The sequence below is a fragment of the Anopheles funestus genome, chromosome 2RL (genome assembly GCF_943734845.2).
Source record: "Anopheles funestus chromosome 2RL, idAnoFuneDA-416_04, whole genome shotgun sequence".
Classification (NCBI taxonomy): Eukaryota; Metazoa; Arthropoda; class Insecta; order Diptera; family Culicidae; genus Anopheles; species Anopheles funestus.
The window spans coordinates 44,625,571-44,647,252 of record NC_064598.1 but is presented as its reverse complement, the minus strand read 5'-3'; the positions used below and the strand labels follow the sequence as shown (position 1 = coordinate 44,647,252).

Below are 21,682 nucleotides of genomic sequence, written 5' to 3'. Positions count from 1 at the left end.
ATCACCAGGTAGGAAAGATATTCCTCAAATAACGAGCCAAAGCGGGCGATACCTTCGAACAAAGATCGTTATATCGGTACACACTCTTGCCCGGAATTCGTTACTTGAACTTAATCCTTTAAGAAAACGGAACCTGGCGACCTTTCCGGTCTGATTTTGCTTCGAGCGGGCCCATTTTATCCGGTCCGGCGCATATTGTTGTGCGTCAAGCTTTTCACCGTTTTCTCTCTTTGATGTTTTAATGATCGTTTGCCGCCGAAGAAAACAAAAAAAATCCCGAAAGCGACTTTCAAGGAATCAGTGCTTTTTGGCTTTTCGTGCAGCAATCATCTCCCTCCGTATTTTTGAAGGTGAAGGTTCATTTGGTAGATGGATGGAGTGAACGATCCGTTTACTTACCGGTGAGCCAAAGTTGTGTCCGATTTCGTGTGCCAGCGTTACGTGGGATACGGCCGGTGGGACGTGTTTGCCATAGTTGAGCAGCGTGACGATGCCGGTGTTGAGCGACTTGAGCGAACCACGGTAGTGCTGGAAGGAGAAGAAAAATGCATTGTGTTGAGGAACAGTGAAATGAGCTTAAAACGAACATCTCCCGATTCTGAAAACTGAAGCTGTGTAAGGGTTCTTCTTGATGGAAAAAAGATGCACATTTTTGGATGAAACGAACCCAACAGCATTCTGCAACTAGAAGTGCTTTGCTAGTAGTACACTAATGAGCTTCCATGGAACGTTACAGGGTTTTAGAGTTCTAATTTTAAATAATTCGATGGACTGTAAATGTGTGAAGTGAGCAAACATAACACATAATTGATTTCGCTTTGCAAAAGCTTTAGAAAGTTGAAGAATTCCACATTTACCAGCACAGGTTCTATTTCAAGTAGGATTCCAGAAAAGGACTAAGGAATTATGATATAACTCTTTTTATATATGTTTTGCATCAAAAGAATTGTTATTTTCATGTAGATGAAATCATCCAAGAACTTTCGAGTATGTTGCTATAAGTAAATAAACTCAGATATAGCCAAAAGTGTTCATCCAATAAATCTTGATGTTCCACAATAGAAGAAAATATATTCCAGGTACTTCATTCAATTGATACGACCGATTGAACTGAATTTTGTTTTTTAAGTTTTTGTAACCACTTCTTTCTTTAGCAATCCAGCAATCCAACGTCCAGGAGTTCTGCATGTAAAAAAAAATCTCCCTTTGTGGCACTATCTCCTCAAGTCCTGCCGAAGCCTGCGTGATATTCATACTTCGTGATAAGAATTCATACATCTTCAAAATAGAAATTCAGGATCATTTATTCAGTTCAAAGATTCGGGAATCTGAATCAGATTCACCCAATATACTTTACCAATTCATCTTCAAGGTTTTCCAAACTCTATTTCAATGTTTTGTAGGTTAGTTGAAGTTTTTAAGATGTATTGGTAGGGTTGGAATCTTTTCTGAATGCTTTTCAAGTTGAGTAGTAGTAGTCTAGCCCTGATTATCTAGTTACTTGGTAAAATAAGTCTAGTAAGCTAGAAATCCAAGGTCGTTAAGCCAAAAGAAGGAGTAGTAGTGGCAGAAATTGAGTTATATCCAAAAATGATTTAAATTTTGTCACCGGAAAACCCTTTAATTTCTCTTACAAAGGATCTTCAGTAGCTAGTTATATGTTTTTCAAATTAATAATTCCACTCGAACGGCTTGTGAAACGTATCGATCCCTTTAAGATCTATTAAATCGATCATTAAACGTGCATAGTTTTCCGTTTTTTTCAATCGCCGACGGCACCATCAAACTGACCGGAAATTAACGCAATCAATGTCATCAGCGTTTGCAATAGCGTTGAGTTTCAGGCCTCCGCTAGTCAAATTACACACCCACCTTCAGCATCATCATCATCATCATCATCATCATCCATCACTCAACTACTCGCTGAGTGTAAACCTTCATTTTCGGGGCGATTGGGAGAAGATTTTGCCCGCTTGGCGAATGATAGATTTTCTTCCATCTTCCACACTCTTAATTTGTAACTCAATCGTTTCGGTGGATTGATGTATCTTATCTTTCCGAAAAATCCCACCATCGGATGAGTCTGATTTCTGCGTGCACGATGCGTGCCATGAAGTTCCTGGAGCAACCGCAACATAGCCACAGTTTCTTCCCACACACACACAAAAAGACTCTTCCTTCCACGCGCACCATCCGTTTCGGTGTCTGTGGCTATCGTGTGGCTAACGAGACAGCTTCATTTGGACATAATTGAATAGAAAAACTATCAGTCATCATCGTCTTTCGGTTGTCTGCCCCGAGGGGCAACGCCGTCACCCGAATGTGTTTGTGCAGGACACGCCGAGCAGGAAGCGTTAGAATCCTCATCATCATCATCATGAAACACGGCCAACAACAACTGAGAAGTAAGCCAAAAATCCAATAAAAACAACATGGCGCTTAGTTTGTTTAGAAAGGAATGAGAGCAATGGGAGAGAGAGAGAGAGAGACAGAGGCAGATTGATTAAGTGCAGTTCGATACAAATCGAATCTGGTGGAATCTGGGGGGGATTGAAGTTCGTTGTGGTTCACTGTTTTGACAGCTATAGCATTCCTTTGAATTAGCGAAACCACTCTTGATCGGTTTTGTTGTGCTGAAAGACGAAGGACTTTTCCTGGAATGGTGTTGGTTTGGTGTTGGAATTTAATCAATCCCAGCCCCACAAGGGAATGGATCGAAAACGATACGAATGGATAAAATTTCGCAAACATCGCATGCGTCTATGAGTGTAAATTGTAAGATGATTTATTTTTATAAGCGTTTTTTTTTTTATAGAGAAAGATTGTTCATAAAATTTAGAATCAAGACTTTGATTGATTTTTAATATTTATTTTAATGAATTGTATTTCAAATTGTTCTTCAAAACTTAATGAAACATGATTGATTTAATATAATTTTAAACATTCAAAGGAAATAGCTTTAAATAACACATCCCGCATAAATATGATAAGGTGCCACAAATCAAAACACAAAAAGCTATCTTTAACGAGCCCAGGAGTAAATATAGAATCGTTTCACCACAATCGTAGGCGATAATCTGTTTCTTCGAGCGTGGAAAACACCTTTTCGTTTACCGTGTTTGCTAACCGTGATGCTTTCTCCGGCGATGGAAAGTCACATAACAGACACAAACATAAAAACCTTATTTTTCCACCTTCCTTTGGTAGACGATGAAAAAATTCAGAAAAAAAATTAGCAAAAAAAATAACCCACAACCTAACCAGGTGTATTCGTAATTATAATCCCTTTTTTTCACTCTTTGGCAGCACTGCCGGGGTTCATCAAAGACGGACATAACAAGACGATTTGAGAAGAGGAGTTTACGGAGGGGTATGGATATCGGTCTAAAGGCCTCATCTCTACAGTTCCGCGTCCCATGCATCTAATTAAAGCACTGCCAGCACCGTGTTTAAGCTAAACCTTTTTCCACGCGGAAAGCGCTAGTCGCTAGAGCAGCGTTCGCTCATTAGCCACATTAACATTGTCTCCTGGTCGGTGGCTTTTCGTCGCAGTTTTTTTTTCGCTCGGACCTTCTTCAATTGGTTTGGCGAAACGATGTTGGATAAATTAGAAACAAAAGTCAAGGCGGAATGAAAACGAGAAATTTCACTGTTATCGCTTGCACCATCCGTGAGAAGAATGAAAATGAAATGGAACTGATTAGCGAGAAGCGGACAATCTTATTTCTAGATATTTTTTTTTGTTTTGGTTCATTTTGTTTGAAAGATGATTCTAGATTTGGGAATCCTTTTGAATCCTTTTTAATGATTTCTTGTTGAATTTCTTGTCCTTTAATTTAAGCTGTTGTTGTTGCGGCTGGAATCAACACCAAGTGTTTGAGAAATAAATGTTGTTACCCATTTCGGAAAGAAAACTATGCAGTTCGTAACATGACATCTAGACAAGTTTTGTTTTGTTTATAATGAAGTTATACAAAACGATAAAGATTGAGTCAATACTATTTTACAATATTTTTGTTCCATATTTTCACGCACACTTTCACATATTTCATCCATGACAGTTGTGTCGGACGGACCTCTCATTTCTGTGATGCCGTTTTCTCAAACGTATAACCAACGTGAAATTCGTCTGAAATTATACGCAATTGAAAAAAACGGCGATTTTAACGAAATAAAAACAAAAAAAAGTCGAAAACCTCTTCACATAATTAAACTAAAGTTTTGAACATTTTTAGTAGTAATAGTTGTAGTAGTTGTAGTTGTAGTAGTAGTAGTAGTAGTAGTAGTAGTAGTAGTAGTAGTAGTAGTAGTAGTAGTAGTAGTAGTAGTAGTAGTAGTAGTAGTAGTACTAGTAGTAGTAGTAGTAGTAGTAGTAGTAGTAGTAGTAATAGTAGTAGTAGTAGTAATAGTAGTAGTAGTAGTAGTATATTTATTGGTTTGTTTAACTAATAATTGGTGTAAATGTTTACTCATTATCTTTTATTTTAGCACTTGTTAAATCCATTTTTTAATTTTAATTTGTAATTTTTTATCATAATTTTATGTAAGTAAGTGTTGAAATAATTATGCATAAAATTGTTGATAAAATACTCAAAATATGAACACCAGAAAAATGTTTACGGTTATACAGCGGAACAGTGATTATTCGTACTAGCCTTGGATCGGATAAGTGGATAAATTGGATAATAGGAACATTCTATTTTATTAATAAATTTTTAATTATCATGTGAAGTTGAGGCAATTATCTGACAATAACATAAACCATTACAATGAGTATCCAATTGCATATAGCTAATGCGATAAGGATAACAGTTTGGTAAGAAATGTTTTCAATTTGCTATCAAGCAAATATAGTTTTGCTAAAGCAAACAAATAATCATACGTAAAGAAACTCATATAACACGGAAGGTGTAACTAATAGAAAGTTTTTGCTATCATATTCATTAAATTAAGTCCCTTCCATGGGTCGTGCTTTTCTCATTATAAATGTTGAACCATTCCCAGCAATACCAGTGTGGGTAGTAGGTACCGGAAAAATATTCCCATAAATAAATAGTACACGCACTTCCGTTTGTCCGTTAGCAGCACGAACCGAACGAATCCACCAGCGCCGGTTTGTGGGGCTATTTTTCTTAATTTGTTTGATTTCTGCACCGTTCGTTTATTTTTAATTAGACCTCACAATCGTACCCCACATCCCACGGTTGCCCATTTTCTTCCACCCTCCGAAAAGCTTCGTACGTTCGTTTGCGTTTTACTAAAACGAGACCAAAAAGTGCGCATGCAAGGTACAAAACCCTGGCAATGGTTCATTCTACGTTGTATCTCTCGTTCTTTCCTTGGAAAGCGCGAAATCATAATACCACCGCACCAGCAGCACCGAGCAGCTTGGTTCTTACCATTCATCCAGGCGGATCTTGGAGCCATTTTCTTTCCCTTAAATTTCACCATGGGACACAAACACGCATACACACAGAGTAGTGCAGTTACAGGCGTAGTTGCGGGGTTTCTTATGGTTGATGGTTTTGGAAAATAAATAAGCGCCTGCAACGGTTCAATTCGCGTAACTTTTACTGGCGGCCACCGGACCGGGTGATGGCCATTCAGCTTGGCTGCTTGCCCACAGTTCCACAGCTGCCACAGGTTTGCCTGTCCGGCTTCCATCGCTGAACGTTTGTCGGCAGGGCGCGTATAATTCAATTATACACTAAATGGAGCTTTGAGGCGTGAACTGACGGACCCGGGCATCATTTGTAATCGAATTTCGCCCAGAGTTTGTACTTAAATGGTGAGTACAGCACAAATACAGCACAAGCTGTCGGGTGAATGGGATGGTATTAGGACGGACCGGCGCGGTGTAAGGAACGATAATTTCCGGGGAGCTTCTTAGTGGTGCACTGAGAATGTTGTTGTGGTATTGTGCAAACAAATGAAGTAAAAAAGAAATGGCCATAAATCATGTTTGTAGAAATTAATAATTCACTGACCGGACTAAATTCCACAGAATAGACAGATAGCTACGAAATATAATATTGGATCATCTTCCATGCTCTGCGATATATTGGACATTGATTTGAATTATTAGAAATACTATTCATATGACTTTTTTCTAAACAGGAAAATAAACTGATAATTGGACAATCACAAAAAAGTTACTAATTTCCAATACTTCAACACTTTTACAACTTTGTCTGAAAGAAAAGACTGCTTTTGTTGCAAAGAACACTGAGCTTACTTTATTTATAATGCACAAAGTCGTGGTACTGCCGCCACCGGAACCAGTAACAAACATTTTGGCAAATTATAAAGATCCCCGGGTGTTATAATGTTTTATTCTTCAATTTGATACCCCAGGTTCCGGACCCTGCATTCGTTACACCTACACATTTCCCCTGATCGGTGTGAGTGAGTGTGTCGGCGGGAAGTGGGAATGATGCATAATTAATGAAGCACGGGAAAAGAAACATAACATCGACAGTCGGGAACAGAGTCACCGTCACCGTTAAAGCGTCAAAGTTTTTAGCCAAAAGTTTTGTCTTTAAAAGAGCTGTAAACAGTAATTAAAACTAAAAGCATTAAATTCGATCCACTGCTCTGCACGATTACTCATTAAAAAAACCCGACACCGGGGGGTGTGTAATAAAAACGAATATATGGAGCTTTAATTATTTTGTATATTTTAAAGCTTCTTTTCTATTAAGTTGTTCTTTGTTGGTGTGCATTTTTGTCGTTGTTATTAGAAACAGTATTAGAACTACACATTTTACTTAAGATTTTTCATAAATTCTGTTGAATATTGAATAAAATTAGGAAGATTATGAAAAAGATTATGAATTAAACGCCGAATTACTGATTAAACCGGGAGTCGGATAATTTGATCCGAATTTGAATTTGATTGAATTTGAATAAATAGATAAGCGATCTATTTCTATCTCTTAGAAACATTAAAAGTAAAAATAATAGTAATGAAAATAATGTAAAAACCAATATTAGTTTTGAGGTTCTCAGCACAAATAATTAATACATTCAGGAACACTCTATAAACCTTATTAGAAAAGAAGCAACAAAATAACGAATAAAAAAGGAGGTTGACTTTAACATAATTTTATTTATGTTTAGGTGCATTTTCTGTCAAATTTTAACTAATTGAAATATTGTATTTTGATGCAAACATTATCGTAACACCTGTTCGTTCAACGTAACATAGCTCAAATTACCACCCGCCTAAAGCCGGTGGGCCTTGTGTGATTTTGTACCAAGAAGCTCTCCTCGAGCGAAAAACACTGCTAGGAATATAATTTGTCACACGAGACTCGATATCCTTTCCAAACAAAAGGGTGTGAGCTTTTCGTTAAGATTTTTCCGTTTATCTGTCCCCAACACACACACACACACACACACACGCAGCTCACACTCCAAAACCCCTTATTATGTTTTGCTTTTGCTTTTGCAATTTACTTGCACAACAAGACGGTGGTTACGGGCGATAGGCACACAGTTTGCTCTGGCTGCCACACGAGTGTGCCACACACCGTAGCCTATCGTTTCAGTGGCACTTGCCACGCAACAATTCATTCAAGGCTCGTGTTGCTTTATCCTTTCGCCGTAAGCGAGGCGGGACGAACGCTCCAAACAAATACTACGTACAATTACACACAAAGGGCACTGACGGTGCCACTATGGGACGGACGCCGGGACGCGGACGGACGCAGTTGTCAAACATTTGTGCCACACTTCGTTGTTAATTGTTTTTGTTTGTATCATCCCTGTGGCGTACTGTGGTGCGGTGGTACTATCGCTTGGTTTACGCATTCGTACACGCCCATCGGGTACGTGTTCTTGTGCAAGACAAAAACGACGTAAAAAAAGGGAAAGTCTTGCTGCTGGGTCGTGCATTGAACGTGCTGGAATATTTTTAACCGCTGTTTAAGACCTGCCGTTTTGAGCTGTGAAAGGGGATGCAACTCGCACAAAATGTGACAAATGCTGCGAGAAAAAACGAAGGAAACTCGCATGATGGCATAAAAGTCACACCGCAGCCAACAAACACGCCCGGGCAATGAAAAGTTTAAGCGCAGTAAAGAAAAACTTCTTCCAGTAGTTGAATGGTTTGGTTAAGTAAAAGGTGGGGTCAGTAAAAGAGTACAAAGAAGGGCACAATGTTGACAAAGAAAGTATTTGTTGTGATAGGTAGGTTACTCAAGAAGACGGAAACGGAGTTTAAAGGGCCATGCAAATGTTGTTTTGTTTTGTTTTTTTTTTATTTTGAGTTTCATACATCGATCAACATCAGCAAAAAAAATGATCTTAATAATACAAAAGGAAGAAGTATAGTGTTGAGGTGCATATGAAATGATAGAAAGTTCTCACACCGGCTATCGGAAATACTAGAACAGATACTCTACAGGGTGTTCAATAAGAAAGTTCGAATAAAACTTTTCACCGTTGTGTAGCTTTGGACCATGAGCATTCAGTGTAATGGTATGCTACCCACTAACCCTTGGACATAATATAAACTTGCTATCATTTGTGGTTTGTCTACTAGGCTCGTTTTAAGAGTACTACGACATCGTAGTAAATTTTTGTGCGAGAGATGTGCGACCCAGTGACATATTGCGCGGGTGAAACCCCATGGTACGAAGCGGAATTTCATTTATACCATCATCGGTCGGTACAGGGAGACGATCTCTGTCAAGGACCATGTAAAATGCAGGCGGTCGCGTTCGACAAGGACGCCAACATCCTTGATGGTAATGAGGGAGAGAGTTCGCCGAAAAATGAAGACCACGCCAGGCTTGTGACCCAGGCACTTCGGGAACTCTATGGGAAGGATCATTACGTCTTTAAACTGGACGCCGCACCGGCCCACAAGATGAATATTGTCCAAGCGTGGTGTCGAGAGAATTTGACAGATTTTCGCGATAAGTCTTTGAGGCCTGCCAGCTCCCCGATCTTAACCCACTGGACTTTTTTGTATGGTCACACATGCTGGCCAAGCAGAGCGAACATCAAGTGAACACTATGGACCAATTTCAGAAACTCATTGCCAAGATCTGAGACTAGATACTGATGAACTAGGTGTGCGCTGGGTGCGATTTTTTTAAGAAACGTCTTAATCTCGTTCTTTATAACGAGGGGAGTATTCCCGCCTAACAGCCCCTAAACGTTCTCAACAAACTATAGCTTCCATAGGAATTGACTTGAAAAAGTCTATATTATTTTTTTTAAACACATTTTGAAAGTGTATTCGAACTTATTAAACACCCTGTAAATGGTGGGAAACTATTGGAAAAAACGAGCAACATATGACCCATCCTTCCTTCGTGGAATATCTATATTTTATTACAAATGGCCGATATTGATTTGTAGCAATGCAACATTGTTGTCGTTCATATGCAAAGACTGGTGCTGAATAAAGAATCCTTATCATTAAACAAAGAACTTGGAACCGCAATACAAGCAAAAGTGAAACCATTTCAAACAATTTTTTAATTCCGGAAAGGACCCATTTGTGACTCACTTCAATTCTTGATTGAAGCTCTCTAGCGATCGCGAAACCGATATGGCGAATTTCTTCCAAACAAAATCCGAGTTTTTTTTTGCTACCTTCTTTTAAAGATTTCCCTCACCATAACCGAATGCGGACATCAGTGCACATGTGGTGCTTTAAATTTTTTTTACGCAACAAACACTGTGCCGCTTTTGTTGTGCGGCCATTGTTCGATGAAGCGTTCAAAAGCCGGGAAGCAACGTTCGTTCGTCGGCCACTCGAGGTATAGCACCATTAATCAACGGTTGGCCTTGCATCCCAGGGGACGAATTCCGTAATGGAGAAAAAGCGGAAAAGTTTTCATTTCAATTTATGTGACTTGCAACGTTGCCTCCCTTCTCCTTACTCCTTCCGTACCTTGTGGCCCTGTGTCCCTCAATCTCTTGGGAGTTTTCCAACGGTGGTAGGGGCATCTCCCTATTTCACCCTTATCCTATACGGTGCGTTCAATCATGACCTTTTCTGTAACCACCACCATTTCTACACGGTGGCAACATAGCTTTCCAACATTCATTTGCTGCTGTTGGTATCAACCGCCAAAAAACACGCAAGGGAAGAAAACAAAACACACAGAAGCGAATAAAAATCCTCAAAAATTGAGAAGCTTGGCAGCATGTCAAGGATTTGTCAGTTTCGGTACAAAACGAGAGCGAACAGTGGAACAAAATTCACTCAGCTCCAAACGGAAGATGGCACGGACACGCATTTGCCCGTAATGCGCGTCAGATAGCACCTTCGTGTTTGTTTGCGTGTGTGGTTTGAAAAAAAAAAAAACGAACGAAACCTAGAAGTTACCCAATCGATTCTCGTACGCATGGCAGACAGCGGAAGCAACCCTTCACTCATGCTGTCCTTCACTTCTGACATAGACCGTAGAGCAAAAGGCAAACGAGATTACCGTTTACCGTACATTCGATTAGTGCACAGGTGGATGCATGGTGGATTCAAACGAAGGAGAGAAAAAAAGCTAAACCGATCCTGTGGGACCAACCCTTGTACCCATGGCTCAGATAAATGATGGGAAACCAAGTTTCGCATCTTATTTGATTTAGTTATAAAATATTACCAACACTGTCATCTTCCTACAGCTACCTCTGGTACGTGCCTCGTAGCCGTATCTTAACGTTTTGCTAAAAGACTGTGCTCTACCGAACACCGGGAGGTATACAAGATGATTAGCTATCACATTATGTGTGCTACGTTGCAAAACGTTAACGAGTGTGTGTGTGTGTATGAGTTTTTTTACGAGCCATATTAATGTTAATAAAATTCAACATTGTGCCAAGGATGGTGGTGTGGGTGTAAGTTAACAAGCTGATTTTGTTTCCACTGATAAAGATACGCATCTTGAGACGCTTATTTGGGGCGTAAATTTGGTTCTCATGTCATAAATTTAAAAGATGGTTGTATTTTTTTAAACAATCTTTTATTGTAAGGGTTTGTAAGTCAAAAAGAAAAAAAATGTTTTCAAAGCAAACGGCAATAGGAACTTTGTGTGCTGCACGGAAAGGGAAAGTATGGAAAGAAATTTTAATTAAAGATAAAAAATCAATTTAGATTATTAAACTCGTAAAAAACAACTGTGATAATGGGTATGATGTTTTGAAGCTAAACAATGTATAAAAAATATTTTAGCTCATTTATTGATGCACAAATGAGAAATGTAATAGTTAACAGCACAGTTTAAATATTTTTTTCAACTTCTACCCTTAAAAAAATGGTAAACCTGTTTTAAGCTGAAAATAGCAAGGATGAATTTATATGAAGCAGTTCGCACTTTTCTACTGAATTTACTCATTGGTGCAAAAAAGAGAATAAACATATCTGATAAAATTTTAGAAAGAGTTTTGTGAAAATTAATGTTTAAGATTTTAGACATTTATCTCCGAATCTTCCCTTCTAATTTATGATGTTATTAGCGATGTTTAAAAAAATACTAATATCGGTTAAGTTTTTCAGATTTTGATTTTTCATCATTATATCTATTCGACTCCGATGCTGTCCCGTGGTGCTTGTGATAAACAGCGCCGGTTCCACACGACACGACCGGGTATCAAATCCCATCCGAACACCCCAGCCCCCCTGTCTTTCCGTAACAACGACTGACTATCCGGCTATGAGGTAAAAATAAGTCTAGTAAGCCAGATATGGCCGGCATGACATCTAATGGGTCGTTATGCCAAGAAGAGAAAGAGAGAGACAGAGAGAGATCTTTTCGGAATATGCGCTACAAAGCACATGACATAAATAAAATCTAACGAAAGGAATAGAATCTAGTTTCTTTTTTGGAGAAATTGTCTACAAAATCCCCTGTTATTTCATTTAATTATTTGTATTTAATTAATTTATTTCGTTGCTTTTTTATTAAACATTAGAAATTAGATAATTTTTAAAGAAAATAACAGAAAGTACTCTCTAATCATTTTAAAGATATTTTGTCAAAAGAAGAAAAAGGATTCAATAAATAAAATAGACGGTAAATAAACCGGAGAATCTACTGCAATTAAACATAACGAACGTTTTGTATTTTCAATCACATCAGGTATAGTTTTCTTCCCAAAAATGACCTATGTATGTACCTTAAATTCATTAAAGTTGCATCAGCACAGCTCACACCCCGTACTGTAGTGCAATTTAATTCTAGTCATCATTTGACAAAGAGATTACAGCTGTAGAAGCACTCCCACCCTCTTACGGCACAACTTCTTTAGGCTTCCGTTCGACTGAATGCAAAGGGTTTATGCCTGGAAGTTAGACAAAATCCGGCATTCCATGGTTACCTGCCAGCAGCTCGCAGGTGTATTCTTCCCAATGGAAATGTATTGTCATCGCCGGTTAGAATAGAGATTGTGTCGGAACACTGTGCGGTTGCTCGTGGTAACGTCGTGCAATGCAAAAAGGCATCCCCAAGCAAAGGATGGTACGACTTTTCCGAGGATGCGCTTGTTTTTTTTTCTTCCTTTTTTTTGCTCTTCCTATCTTCCTGTCACAGCATCACGTCATCACACGAGAAACCGTGGGTGCAATACCGGCGAATGTACCGGGTCCGTCTATTTTGTTGCAATTTTCCCATCTCCATCTGCCGCCGGATGCCTGCCATGTCTCGATACAGCACGATGGTATTTTATTATTGTTTTTAGCATTTTTTTTCTTGTTGCAACTTTGCTTATGTGTTTGTGTGCGTTGTTCGCTTCACACCCAGTGGGGGGGTTTGCTTCCGGCGGATGTGATGTGCATTTTAATAAATAAATACACTCTTCCGTGGCTGTTGCTGCCGTACGAAAAGCAGCTTCGGTAGCAAACGATTTGCACCCAGGGCGGGGAGTTTTTTATTGTTCGTATCCAGGAATGTATCCCATTCTGGCTGGTTAATGCGCACAAACTTTTCTCACCTGAGAGAAAGAAAAAAAAACGTTTCATATGTGTGCAAGCAACGCTAGAACTCATCCACAGAGAAGGGTTTTACCTCTTTTTTATGATTCTCACAAGGCCAATCCCCAACATGGCAGGTCCGGTTGGTAGTTGTCTAGACTTGAATGGAAATGATTTTTTTTTCTCCACCAGACATTGATGTGTTGTTGATAGTGGCTACAGCTGCTCGCCAGAGCAAGTAAGAAATTCATTCCATTTGCCATCCAAAATTAAGAGCAAAAAACACAAGTGAGCAAGCTATCAGCTGGGAAATTTCGCATGAAAAAAGGCGCTTAACAAGCATGATAACTTTTAGATAGATATTTAAAATTACATCAACACACAACGTTGCACATGAAACTTTTTTATTTAACTTACATTATTATTACTTTATTAGGGCATTGCAGTAATATTATAAATACCCGATTGTCGGACCTAAGTTTTAGTTTTCCCCGAGTGGTATTAACTACATTTTCCTGATAAAAGATTTCTATTTTTAGCAGAGCAATTCTTTCTCTTGGTATGCTTTTACATTAAATTCTGTGAAATAAGCAAAGATGATTTAAAATGTTCCATAAACAAATTAAACGGGATGTTTGATCGAAATTTCATAAATGAAACCGTACTTGATGTCAGGGATATAAATAATATTCAGCGTGTTCGGGATAAATTTGACAGTCGATCACAGCTTCAATACTGCCTCGGAACCTCTAACAAAGTGATCCTACCTCTTTTCCTGGGAAAGGCCTTAAAAATGTTTAAATTAGTATCCATTAGCGTGGTTTTTGTATTACAGGAAGTACGATTGGTGGCTTTTTCAACTGAGCCCATTACAATATAATCCATGAACTTAAGGTTTTTGGGGAGTATGGAGGCCAAACATTTGGACAGGTGAAATCGTAGAAATTTTCAATCAACCGAGTTTTTGACTTTTCACAGATTTATGGCTAGAGGCCAGAGGTAGGTATTGAAAGGCAGACAAAATATTCTAATTTTGATGGCCGGCAATTCTAATCATGATGATTCGCAGAATAACAGGTATTCATTATCAGGAACCATGTTGTTTCCAGCTATCCATTTTCCAATTTGTATTTTAATAAATAATGATTAAAACTTTTTAACGATGAGTAGCGTATATCAATACTTCGGACCTACCGAAAATTATAATCAAATATCTATATATCTAATTTAAAGTAAATGTGTGTACAGGTTCATTTAACAACTGATCAAACTGACTGACTGAGACTCCCAGAATCAAAAAAGAATACCGTCGCTACAAGCAAGAAGCGACGTTCACAAGTAAGGCCTTTGAACAGTATCAAAACTTTCTTTTAAATTACATAATTTTTTAGGTTGAAATTTTTGAGGATCATGGTTTTCTAAAGTATAAATTTAACCAATACTAAAATATAATTCAACTCTTTGTAATTATTTCATAATATTAACTTAGTATTAAATAAAATAAATCTTACAGAAAAGTTAAAGACCACAGGATCAATTTACATAGATTGGTTTTTTAAATTCTTTTAAATTTTGTTTTTTTTTAACTCAATTGTGCTTAATTTGATAAAACTATGAATTATATTTATTATACTAGTACATTAAAAAGACTACAACGAGGTCGTTGAAAAAGAAAAAAAAATAATAATGAAAAACTTTTCAAATAAGTTTGCTAATTTTTCGTCCACATGTCGACACGGTTGTCCGTTGGTCCCGGGTGCACTGAGAATAACCATTTACTAATTGGTACTTTCTCGATGACGAATACGGGTCCACTTCCGGCCATTGATGGGAATAGTTTCGTGCACACAGGTGTTACGTAGCCAGGATGGAGAAATTTGCCGTTTCCAGAAATATTCACCCCTTTTTTCGGTGGTTGTTTCGGTTAATGTTTGTAGTTTTGTTTACGGTAACACCCTGAAGGTGAGTGTGAAACTTTTACAATTAGTACATTTTTCTCAATCATACTCGGTAACCCTTGTTATTCCACATTTGCCGGGAATTGTGGGTGTGAAAGTTAGACTCCCAGAAGGCATTACATCGACACATTACGGTGCTGCACACTTTGGTCAACTAGTTTTAAGCCAAAGTTGTGATCGAAGCTTCCGCAAAAAAAAGGAATACCATTCTGAGGACGGTCATGTAGATCATGTATGTGTGTGTGTGTGTGTGTTGTAGTGTCCTTTTTGTCCTTTTTTTTTTGGTTGGTGGATGTTGCATTTTACTGCCTTCGGAGTAAACGTAAATCAAATCCGAACGATGTATGATGGGTGACCAAAAGTGTTCGTGCGCCCTTTTCGTGAATGGTGCTTGTGTGGTTGTGGTTGTCCAGCTGACGTTGTTTTGGTGGAGGGAACATTCCCTAACCGAACCAACGAGGTAGCCAACCGTTCGTTAGCTATCATAACTAACCGCCTCTGGAGGGTAGTAAATTATCATTTCTGTCCATAAAAGTTGTATGGATGACTCTATTCGATTCTCGTTGCTGTTCTTTTTGTTTCCTTTTGCTTAGAATTTACCCATCACTTGTATCCGCACACTGTTTCTTTCGATCCTTTTCGGTACAAAAGGGTACTACTTCCACTACTACTACTACTACTGCTACTGTTATTCACGTGGCAACCGCCATATCTGTATTGTGCCACCATTACTGACGGGTTTGGTCAGTGACTGTTGCAATGGTTAGTTGGTTCAACACGAAGTTACGATGAAGTATTTAGGGAGTTTTATTTTTCTTTGTCCTCTTTCAACCATTCCACTTCCACCACCGAATAAGGACAGCATCAAAGCAAAGTTATGTTAGTATGCTCTCGTTCAGCCACACTCGGCGAGGGTTGGTTTTCGATTCAGACAAGGCTAAAGGTTGCCATAAATTTAGTTGTGCCACAATCCGCTCGAAAAGCACAGCACACAGGAGCCGGAATGGCCAATCTTGACTCACAATCGTGCAGTGGCGTTGACGACCCAAGCAAGCTCATCTGACTGCTACCGCCAAGCTTCTTAAGACGATGTGGAAAATCAGGAAGGAAAATTCGCGCATTATACTACCCAGCTCTTCAATTTCACCCTAAACATCCTTATCCACCATCTTTCATACTTTCCCTTCGCGCCGTAATGATGACAATGGTAGGTCGTTTTTTTTTGCAAAAGTCAGCCACTTTTCCACCTCTCATTTCTTACCTCACTTCACGCAAAAACCTCGGCCACTTTGTTCGGTCGACGTACATACGACAAACATTTACGCATCGCACCGAAGACGCTCGCCGTGTTTGTGACGGGGTTTTTTGCAAGAGAGAGAGAGAGAAAGGAAAAAAAAATGTCACGACCCAACGCATGGGTGTGGCCGGAAAGCAGTAATTCAGCCGTCCGGGAGATGCGAAAAATGTCCGCGAGCCCAAATAAATCACTATCGATCGACACTGGTGAATATCAGCACCGTAACTGTGTGGTTTGTCCGTCCCCGTTCGCACCAATTCGCAAAGCGGTTTCGATCCTTACGAAGACCCAAACCGGGTGGCACTTAGATGACGGATAATGGCGAAGGAAATGCCAATAAATTGAAGATATTTTGGAGGGATTTTTGGCGTCACTCTTAGTGGAAATTGATGACGCCGCTGACGATGACGAACGGGTACAACCGGAATTCGTGTCGTATTCTGCTTCTTCGTACGATCCCGAAACAAAATCGTCCTCTGTGGTAAGCTTATTTAATTCGTTGTGTATGCCTTTTTCGGTGGCCGAGTGTGTTTTATTCCTTGTCCAACGGTGCAGAAAATGAGGAAGGATTGGAACATTTTATCGGATGGTTTTGCACAGCTGTGACATTACATTAATTTTGCTTCGTATTGTGATTTGTGTGTGTGGTTATAAAATATATTATACTAATCCTGATTTTTATCGCTATTTTTAATTGCTTGTATCATAAAGAAAATGTTGTATGTCGATTTGTTTCCAAGTAATAAACGTAGTTTATGTTCCACCACGACTTATACGAGACACGTAACAAAGTAAAATTATCAGTTGTAGAAAATGTTGGAAAAAAACCAGTCAGCATTAGTACTGGATCTTGAGCAATTAAGGTACAGGTATTGAGTGAGATCAGTGTGCTTCTTGCGGAAAAACTGCTTACTAGAGATCAAGTAAAAGCGTTGAGCTTGTTGCGTCCAGCAACAAAGATTGCGTCCAGCAATCACGGATTTCTTTCCCTAAATATTTACTCGCGACACGCAGTTTTCTTTAACTATACTCTATATTGCACACGTGTATTTTGTGTGTTAGTGTGTGTATTGTGTGTGGTGAATTGGTATGGTGTTAAAAAAACCTCTGCTTCTTGTCTTGTTACTGAGTCGCTAGGGAAAGAGCCCTGGCGCCAGCTTCGGTGGGCTTTTATTCAGCGGCACTCATCTCGCTCAGCCGAATATCCTCGCTGAGCCGAAGCTCCTCACTCAGCCGAAATCGCTATCTAGCGTCATCTAGCGGGAACGCGACGTGGCAGTGAAAGTTCAATTGAACCGTTTTGCAGAACAGAGCTAGAACTTGAACAGCCTTGTTGAGCAATATCCGTGAACCAAAGAGCCGAATCGTCTGGCACAAGATCTGCTTTAATTCCTTGTGTCCTTTGTTGACATTTTTTACACACATTTGAACTCTGGAGTTAAATGGGCTAAATTGGGTATGGAGTCTCTATTGAGCTATAGTTCCCCATGTGCTCAATTGAGCTCATGCTCAAAGTACTAGTGGTGTCTACTACGGAGTAGATTCATGATAGTAGTAGATAGTGATAGTAGATTCTACTCCGACTCCGACGTATAAAAACCGGAGTATACTAAGAAGCAATTACTCCGGAGTAACTCCGGAGCAATTATTCCGGAGTAACTCCTAAGTTTCCATCCAGAGTTAAGTCCGGAGCAATCTCCGATTGTAACTCCTAAAGAGGCGATACCCCCGTGATTACTCCGACTTCGGGAAAATTGAGGATTTACCCATCACTACAAAGTACTCGCCTTTGTTAAGTTTGCTCAACTCTATTGAGCTGAATTCCTAGTTTCACATTTTTGTATTATATTCAAGGTAGAGGTGAGTGATTGTGTGTTACTTTTTTTAAAAATTCTGATAGAAACAAATTTCATTTTCTTCTTTAAGGAAAAGAAATTAACAGTTTTCCTAATTCCTTGCAAGTAACTACATTGATGAATATATTGTTTATACTTAAACTAATCAGAACAAATCCGTTCAACAAGTTTGTTGGATAATATTATTTTTACCATCTTCTGTCGTACAAAACACAGTCAGTAATTCAGTAAAAAAAGGGTCCAATAGCTCAGCACCCTTCTTAGTGCTTTTCATTCTTTGCTCTGCTTTTAAATGGTGCTCCACACCGACGACCGTAACCTTTCACAATCTACAGCACAGAAATGGATACAATCAGCTAAAGTTTAGTCGCTTTGAGATTGGATTAAAATTCAATTCTTTCGAACATCATCTTGGGAGCGAGGATTGGGAAATTGGGAATTGTGGAGTGGTACAGTGTCCAGCTTTTCTTTTTTTCCGCTCTTCTTCTTCTGCTTTCCTTCACCATCCAGCACTCCCCAACACAACAATACGTTCTGTAAGCTGGTGCTTGTGCTTCAACCCAGGACCCTTTACTGCTGACACACCGTAATTGAGACGGAAATTGCATTTCCTAGCCGGGGCACAACTGTGCGACAAGTTCGCAACCGACGGGAACGCGCGGGATGGACATGGTATGTTTTGTTTCTTTGTGCGGTTCCACGCTGACGAGGAGGATATTCGATGTCGGCTCTAGCTTTGGACCAGGGAATGCCAGCCCGGCAATGCTGAGCTGTGGGATTTTTTTTCTTCTCTTCCTTCTGCAGTTTTATTGCACTCTGTGTTAGTGTGTGGGAGAGCGTGGGACCAGGTGATCGGGGACAATTCTTGCTTTCTGAGCAGCTTGAAAATGGATGTGCTGGCGGTGCTGGCTGGACGAAAAGGGTACAAAGGAAAGAACAGATTGGGGATTTTTCTTGCCGCGCTAAGACGATATCGCTTACTGACTTTCGCCGAGCCCGGAGTCAAGGGTGTAACCATTCTTCAATTGTATTTATCTCTTTGTACATTGTTACCTTTATTATACCTATTTTAACTGTAGCAAAAACGAAACAGCTGTAATGTAGGTGAATACATTTAACTTTCGATATGGTCAGTAAGTTAACAAAGATTCCGTTTTTAACGCAAAATTACAAAACAAAACTTTAGATAAATGTTCACATCGAGACATTGTGGCATGAAAACCTTCCCCGTGTAGCAAAATCGTGAAAATTCGTAGAATGAAAATATTGCAACTCCACCAAAGGTACGATAAATTCAACTTTACCGTCCGGACAGGGTGACAAATGGCTAGGGACGTTTGGATAGAACCCTTAGGAACGTGTCTTAATGTACGCCGGTACGCTGTTATCTAGTGTGTCCGTTGTTTTTACAACAGCACCGCCAACAAAAAAGCCAACAACGCACAAATTGGCACTTTGTAATAAACACGGAAGAAAAAGCAACACACACACAATGGTCCCCCGGCGGATGATGGTACACGGTAAAGATCAGGCATCAAGCCAAGCGGAATATTTTATCTAATGCACCTTTCCCGTCCATCCCGTCACAACGGGAACCATCTATCCTCGTCAGCCGCAAGAATGTTTGTCATTGTGGTGTTGAAAAGATTGTGCGCCTGTGACCATTTTCCGACCGACCGGGATGAGATTGAACCGAGACCGAGCCGCCTTCTTTGTGACAAGTAAGGAAAAGAGCAAATGAAATGCAAAAAGCAATATGCTTGGTTTTTTTTTCTTCTTCTTGCTAAAATTTTGAACTAGAATATGGTTCGCTAACGCACACACACACACACACACACAAGAAAAAGCTTTCACAGCATAAATGAAACGGATGGCAACAAATGGCAGTTTAGAACAATGGATGGAAAAAAGCGAAAAGTTAACAAATTTGCTCACTCTTCCAACCAAACAGTGGGAGGAAATACTCAGGGTCCGACACCATTCCGAGCAGGGGACACTTTTTACGACCTGTCATTTGTCCTGGGGTTTTTTGTGTGTGTGTGTGTGCGGTTTTTTTTGGCCCCCAAAGTTGTTAAAACAGCAGCGCACAGTACGCCCAGAAATGGGAACCAATAATTCTTTCGTGCCCGTGGAAACTTTCCCTTTCGATGAAGCTTCTAAGCAATGTTCTGGTGAGGCGTGTTCCACAAACTGGTAGGTGGTACGTTTGTTCGGGTTTTGTGCTAGTTTGCGCTATTCAACCCCGTCTACGAGGGTAGTAACGGACACGCGGTCACTATATTGTTTTTTTTTTTCGTTCGTCTCCAACCGTCCAGCCGGTGGCTAATGAGTCAAAATGGTGCTGAAACCGGGGCAGACAATATTCAACAGTTGGGGGTTGTGCTTTTGTTGTCGGGAGTTTGCTTTCTAGCTGCTGTCTAGTTCTCTCCGACCTCTGAATGGGGCACACTAGAAACGTCAATAACCCCAGTGGCTATTCGCAACGGCGAAAGAAGGATTGTACAAGCGCACGCGAACAGCCAATCGTAACCATATCGTTCAGAGCGCCACGTGTACTGAAACGTGTAGTAAAATAATGCCCGAGAGTGAAACAACGAAAAAAAAACACCCAAATGAAAGAATAGGCAATGATTATACACGAAGCTGCTGGGCCTGATGGTGTCCGTATGGTGTCCGAGGTTTGCCGTTACCGACTCGGTACTAAAACGTTAGTACACTACGCCGACTAGTGGAGATGCAGAGCGTTTCACAGTGTAGTGCAATTGCTGCCAAACTAAAAACAGCAAAGGACGCCCAACGTTATGGAGATAGCAGCTACGAGGATAATATCTGTTGACAACATACGCCAACAGCGACAACCTTGTCGATGTCATTCATATTCTAAAAAGCATAACCCTGGAACAAGCATTTGGTGAAACTTTCCGACTAATGACAGTGCGTCGGCGGCGTTGCCACTGCGGTGGTTCAACATCAGTCCGGACCGTTCTGCCGAGTGGCACTGATAGAGAGGCTATGATCACTCCAACCGTACACTTCACAGAGATTTGTTCCTACATCATGAGCGTGCGCCTCATATACTGTCACCTTTTTCCTTTTTTGGTTTAGAAAACTGGAGCCGGTAGTGTATGGAAAAAATAAATGAAAACAATCTTCAACATGCTGCAGAGCTAAAAGCAGTTTTTTGAAAGGAATGTGCTCGTACTGCACGGTCTGTACTCAAACGAGTCTATCAATACCACAAGGATAGAAGAATAATTATCGATGCTGCACTGCTAGATTTTCAATGAGCTACAAGAGCATCAGATTTGAATTGCGAATGTCCGAGACTTCGACGGAATGGTTTTTGCTAGCGTTAGTTAATTGAATGCGGAAGCGAAGAATCGAACAGCGTACAAACATCAAGAGTTTAATACCGGTTCGGCAAATTTTGCATGAAAGATTTAGTGGGAACGCGAACCTGAACTAAAGATTCTTGAAATTCATTACTTGCAGTCATGCAACGTGATACTCTATGAACTTATTGGAAGATGTAATAATCTAAGCTTCTCAAAATTCAAATAAAACGCTTCACCATTGGTAATCCTTACCCCCCAAAAAAAGCTTCATTCTTCCGTGTGAAACAGCAACGATCAATCGCAACAAATCCATC

At 39.8% G+C, this 21,682-nt stretch overlaps 1 protein-coding gene across 4 annotated transcripts in view; it reads right to left on the bottom strand.

Moving 5' to 3' along the window:
• Positions 1–21,682, bottom strand: part of LOC125760454 (uncharacterized) — a 168,189-nt gene that overhangs the window by 17,635 nt on the left and 128,872 nt on the right. For all 4 annotated transcript variants that reach the window (XM_049420596.1, XM_049420593.1, XM_049420595.1 and 1 more), the window contains exon 9: positions 400–528. In XM_049420596.1, the coding sequence (XP_049276553.1) occupies positions 400–528 (129 nt within the window). The remainder of the gene's footprint in view (positions 1–399; positions 529–21,682) is intronic.